The 6,146-nt window shown below is 31.5% G+C and overlaps 1 protein-coding gene across 1 annotated transcript; it reads right to left on the reverse strand.

Moving 5' to 3' along the window:
- Positions 1-279: 279 nt before the first annotated feature.
- LOC130817379 (IQ domain-containing protein IQM2-like) lies at positions 280-4,069 on the reverse strand. The gene is made up of 9 exons (XM_057683046.1): positions 3,888-4,069; positions 3,081-3,574; positions 2,647-2,761; positions 2,469-2,534; positions 2,280-2,368; positions 1,957-2,044; positions 1,625-1,861; positions 1,398-1,499; positions 280-1,309 (listed from the first exon to the last, which is right to left on the reverse strand). Exons 2-9 carry the CDS (start codon positions 3,524-3,526, stop codon positions 572-574), a joined length of 1,881 nt encoding a protein of 626 aa, XP_057539029.1. The 5' UTR covers positions 3,527-3,574; positions 3,888-4,069; the 3' UTR covers positions 280-571.
- Positions 4,070-6,146: the final 2,077 nt, after the last annotated feature.

Below are 6,146 nucleotides of genomic sequence, written 5' to 3' on the forward strand. Positions count from 1 at the left end.
CTAATATTATTTTAGTAGAAAAATATCTTAACAATTTTAGTGGTTATGCTAGCTCATCTACAACCATCTCATTTTCTTTACAAAATTCATTCCAACACATTATCATTTTAAAAGGTGATATTAGGTCCTAATGGAAAATTAAGAACAAAAACATTTTTATGATCAAAGTTACTATACAACTTATTATCATTATCATTTTTTTAAGTACCAATTACCAAACGATACGTTACTAACATAAAAGAAGATTTAAAGACAAATTTGTTGGAAGTAACAAAAGAAGATAAAAATAACTGAAAAAAATTCTGTATTCATTTTTTAATATCATTTTCATTTGTTATGTTCTTCCTGCATACGTATCGTATTCGTATAAACCCGTATAATCTACAAAACTTGTCATAGGGTTTAAATGAACTATAATGTGTATAGACTGAAGGTATAAAAAATGACAAGAATTCCTAAATCTATAGTTACCAATCTACTATCCTTTTCTCTATACACAAGGTACAGAAAGAATTAAATAACAAAGAATATTGATTTGGTCAGTACTACTATAAAATTTCACTACTTTCAGTTATACTGTAGGTTTTTTGGGTTTGGACAGGGGGGACAGATCAACCTTGCTATACGGCCCGAGCCCGATACTTCTTCTAGATGCAATTGGTATTGGTGTTGAGGCTCGTGGGCTCGATCCAGCCTGAGAGCCAGGAGAAAACAACGACTTTAGAGCGTATGCACTCCTAGGAGACAAACTGACTTGCTCTAAAGCCCGGAATTGTAGTTCTGACGGGTAGTCCCGAACACACCCAATTCGAGGCCCTGCGCCTGTTGTCCATTTACACGACAATTGCTTTCCGAGCTGATAAGATTTCGTGTCTTTATGGGAATTTATCCTCTGTAGTATCGATTCTGCAGGTATAACCTCCATCTCTTCCTCCGCCTCATTGTCTTGACTATCGGTTTGTTCATCGTCCTGATCAGAGGCTGAATCGTATCCTCCGTCTACAATTAGATCGTCTAGGCTGGATTTTTGGGCTAGATTTTCGGTTTGCATTGTCGTCAGAAGGTCCTCTCTCGTGGGTATTTCGAGATAGGTTAGTTTTCTACTGAATCGGCCAGAATGATTGGGACAAACTGCGAATGCAGTTGTCTCGTCTAATACATCAGGTTTCGGTGCTGCAGCATCGACAGTGACACAGATTTTTTCGACTGCATTTTCTTCGATGAGTTCTTCTTCGGATGAGTTGTTTCTTGAGTGGAGACTGCTTCTTTGCGACAGTAGTCCTTGCTCGTCCTCATCCACTGGATCTAACTGTATAAACAACACAAATCGATAACATATTAGATACATTTCCGATTTCCCACATCAGAACTTCATTCAAAGTTTCGCTTTAGCTTACCTTAACATCGGTAAGATCCACATCGTTTTCTCTAAGGAACGAAATGAATTCTTGAAAGTTTTCTGGTGTCGGCTTGTAGTGCCCACTGTGAGGCCATACTGCCTGTTCAAGATAAGCGAACAAATTCATCAGAAACCAACGTGTTTAAAACGACACAAGTAACGTCTTGCTTCATATATCAAAACAGCATTAAACCGAATTTGTTCGAGATTTCGAGTGATAGTTACCTTTAGAATACCATTCTCAACTACTAATCTACCGGCAGCTAATGTGGCACCTCCGGCAAGAAAGCTAGAGTGTTGAAATGTTCCTTTCTTCTTCTTCCCGACATACAAATTCTTCGATGTACTTAGCACAAATATCCATTTAGCGTGGGGCTCAGACGAGGTATCCAAGAGTTCCCCGCTATCTTTATGGACAAATTCACCATTCTCGATTACAACTTCGTACGATTTTCTTTCCATCTGCAAAATCACATGAATTCAATAAGGATACATCTCATAAAAGATGATATGATTATAGATCAAAGTAAACAAAAAATCGTTCAGATTTTGCATACCGGTCCAAGGTATTTGATGCACTGTTGTTGAAGTTTCCATCTTGGACATTTCTCGGAGTTAAACTCTTTTCCTTCTCCGATATCAAGCCTGTTACAAATCGATATGAACTACATTAGAAAAGGATCATACCCTTTACATTGGCAAAGAATAGCACTACTTCAAATGAATTCGAAATATGTCATCCAGTATATCCCACCCATGAAACTATGAGTAGGGTCTGGAGAGAGATTGAAGGCGATAAATCCATACCCAAGAAGGAGTATGCAGTCCAAGAGTCCCTCGACTCGAGAAAAAAAGACTAGTAGTAAGATAAATTGTTTACCAATAAAAGAAGGGTTCTCTACTTTGTGACTCAAGCCATTTAGCATAGTAGAAGTGAAGATTGTGTCCATACCGGTGTCGCGGGTCAATCTATTAACACACAAACATGATCACAAGTTAGATAACTCAACAACAAATCAATGCTAAAGAGTAAAGAATGAACAAATCATAAGGAATGCACAATACTTACAGCCTCTAACCAATGTTGTAAAGCAAGTTTTTGAGCTTTGCTATTCTTAGACAAACCTTTACCAACCTACACATTCAAATGCAACTCTTTAAGACAAACTATCATGAAATAATGCTTAGATTACAATATGTAGTGAAAAATGATCAAGATCCAAATGTTCATGGTTTCCAAATGTTACCTTAGCAGCTCTAACTTTCGCTCTAGACCACCGCGAGATTGCAGTCTCGTGTTGTTCAATGTCGAAGAACGATATTGAACTATGCTTGAGCTCCGCAAAGTCTATAACCTTCCACCTATTATCACAAACCAATGTTCCCATTAAGAATCATATCCTAGGCTTAACCATAATATCAGAGTTCAACCTATTATAAGCTTTCTCAAAATGGTATTAAAGGCCAACATAACATGAACTTTCAACCATCAGCTTAATCTTTTAGTTAAATTGATTTTCTAAAATGGCATTAGAGCCACACATATCTTGAACTTCAACAATCCATTTGGATTAATTTCTTTAACATGGTATCAGAGCACAACATATCACCGGCAACAACAAGCTAATGGTTGAAACCCACTAAAAGTACATACATTACCATAAAATGTAACTAAACTCACCAGCTTTGCTCAGCAAGAATAGCACAATCAGCAAGTTTCCTTCTAGTACGGAAGCTTTTATAAACTTTCTGCAACTTAACAGCTGCCTCATCTTTAGGACTAGCAAAATGAGCTCCCGGAGAAGGAGAAAAGACGGAGACATTCGATTTCGGAGATGGGTTAATACCCAAATCCTTAATCTTATCAATGGAGTTAGGAACAACACAGATCAATGTATCAAATTCCCTTTGTTTAAAACTAAAAGAACCTTCAACTATCATTTTTCCATAACTGAATGATTTCTTAAGAATCATGGGGTCTGAATCATCTTCTTTCTTGAAACTGATTGATCTTTCTGGGGTTTTAACTTCATCATCCCCCAAACAAACAGATTTTACAACAATGGATTGTAACCCACTATCAATGTCGCTATAATTAGCAAACGGACATGAAAATGATATGCCCATCCGACAATTATTTACTTATTTTAGTAACTTTTGATGTTTCTTTCTCCCCTGCACCAAATTTCAATGAATTCAATCAGTTTCATCCCCAAAACAACAAAAAAAAAATCATGGGTTTTAAATCTCATTTACTTTCGATCAGAAAACATCAAGAATCCAAACAAACATATATTTTACCAAACATTTAACCTAAAAAAATTTTTTAAAAAATGGATCCAGAAATTCAAAAATCTGTAATAGAACAGTTGAAGATGAGATTAAGAACCCACTTTTTTGAAATCAAAACTAAATGCAGAGCACTAATACAGTAATACTCCATTGATTTAGATAAAGAAAAACATAGAATCAAATACTGAAGATTTACCTGTAAAAAAAATGGGAAAAATGGGAGGATTTTAGGAGTAAGAAAAAGGAGTATAATGGGTATAATAATATTGACTGAATAAAGTTAAGTTTGAATTGAATTTGAAAAATAAAATTATAGTGAGAGTTTTTTTTTAAAGGCTGCTTAAATAAATGAAAATGGAGGAATACAAAGAATTGGGTAGCAGAAAAATGAGGAGTAGGGCGTATATATAAGGGGGTACCAGAAAGAGTCAGCAACCACGTGGATGGGACTTTAAGTACCGTCAACCCGTATTTGTCCTTCCCTTTTCTAACCTGCCCTTTTCACCATTTTCATCTTCACTCCTCATTTGGTGAACTCACAAATTTTTTTTTTTTTTCTTAAATTGTCGGTGTAATAAATTTATTGCTCCCTTTGTTTTGATGAGATTTATTCATGGAGAATGACCCAAAATGTAGAAAGAAAAAAATTTGCACAAATTTTTATGAAAAACGATATCTTTATATTTTTTTTAAAATATTATAAATAGATATTAAAAATAATATAAGTATATATTTAATATGATCTCATATAATATTGTTTAATTATCAATTGAGTAGCAATATTAGTATATTACTTTACTAAAAATAAAAATATTGTAGGATAAAAGAGAAATATTGTTATTAATAAATCATTTTTGGTACGTGAGCCTTTTAAATTTTTTAACTAATACTAGTAGATGACCAGATGTATTTGTCATTTTGCTTTTCACCTTTATTTTCCCTAATAATTGTGGTTATATATATATATATATATATATATATATATATATATATATATATATATATATATATATATATATATATATATATATATATATATATATATATATATATATATATATATATATATATATATATATATATATATATAACTTTGTATCTTTGAATTAACATTAAAGATAAATGAGATGTTTTTTTAAAAAAAAGTGAGTATTGAATAATAAATGAAGAAGAATAAGAATTTGTGTGGATAATTTAAAAACGAGATAATATTTATGTATGAGATTAAAAAAAAAAAATTTAAAAAAAAGTTTGAATCATTGTCTAAAAATAGACTTGATCCAAATTGAGTTGGACATAACACGCATTATTTGACAATATGGGAGTTCTTTTTTGGTAAGGGCATTCCTCCCCATTTTTATTCTAATAAAATGTAATCCCTCCATTACTTAAAGAGGTTCCCACAACAAAAGGTTACGAGAATAAAAAATAGAATTTTTAAGATGATAAATATATTATTTTATTGAATAATAAATTTGATAGAGGAAAAGTGATAACCATAAACATTGAAAAAATATTAAAAGAAAATTAGTGAAAACATATATGGGGATCAAAACTATTAATTTTTTTTTTTATAAAGTTAGTGAAAAGCATGTAGGGATCATAAGCAATATTAAAATGTTAAAATAAAGTTAGTGGAGCATATGTAAGATCACAAGCATTATTAAAATATTAAAATAAGAATGAACATGTTAATTTTGTCTAAAATTTGTGATATAAATAGAAATATTCTTCATAAAAATAACAAATGAAATAACCCAAAATGATAAATAGAATCAACTTTAAGAAACGAAAGGAGAATATTCTAAGATTTAATAAATCAGTCACAAACTTTTATGTTTTTTTTCTATATTTTAAACTTATACTCTATCTAAATTTACAAAGTCTCAAACAATGTAATTCAAACTCTTAAAATATAGTAAGAATCCATTAGATATTTTGACTTATTTTAATTAAAAAAGATAAAAATTTATGAAAAAAGTAAATATTTGAATTCACCAATTCCTATTGACCTTGTATAACATCAAAGTCAAGTAAATAAAATTGACTTACAATAAGATTTCTTGTCAAAATAAGAAAATATATGAATTAGGTCTTTGACCATTTCATAATCCCTTATGTCATATAATATTCTACACTTCACCTTGGTTAGCCAAGTAAACGATTTTTTAAGCTTAACTTGCAAGCTACTACACGTAAGAATACATCTCATGAATATATTTGGGGTTAGATTGGATTTAAAAAAAAAAATAAAAAATCACCATTAAATTCATAAACAAAAACAAAAACAAAGTCATCATAAAAACTTTTTGTGGGTGGGGCCATTACAAATGACTAATCCTAAATTGATTAGATCATGAGGTAGTAGCTCACGTACACAAAAAGGCTAATTAGCAATAGTCAATTTTGATTATATAGTGGTTAATGGTTGGTTGAAATAAACATAACTCTAAGA

This window comes from Amaranthus tricolor, chromosome 7, assembly GCF_026212465.1.
Source record: "Amaranthus tricolor cultivar Red isolate AtriRed21 chromosome 7, ASM2621246v1, whole genome shotgun sequence".
NCBI classification, from domain to species: Eukaryota; Viridiplantae; Streptophyta; class Magnoliopsida; order Caryophyllales; family Amaranthaceae; genus Amaranthus; species Amaranthus tricolor.

Coding starts and splice junctions, on each gene's coding strand:
- LOC130817379 (XM_057683046.1), bottom strand. CDS start 3,526: ATGGGCATATCATTTTCATGTCCGTTTGCTAATTATAGCGACATTGAT. Junction 1,862..1,956: donor GCATCAAATACCTTGGACCG/GTATGCAAAATC, acceptor GTGATTTTGCAG/ATGGAAAGAAAATCGTACGA. Junction 1,310..1,397: donor TGGATCTTACCGATGTTAAG/GTAAGCTAAAGC, acceptor TTGTTTATACAG/TTAGATCCAGTGGATGAGGA.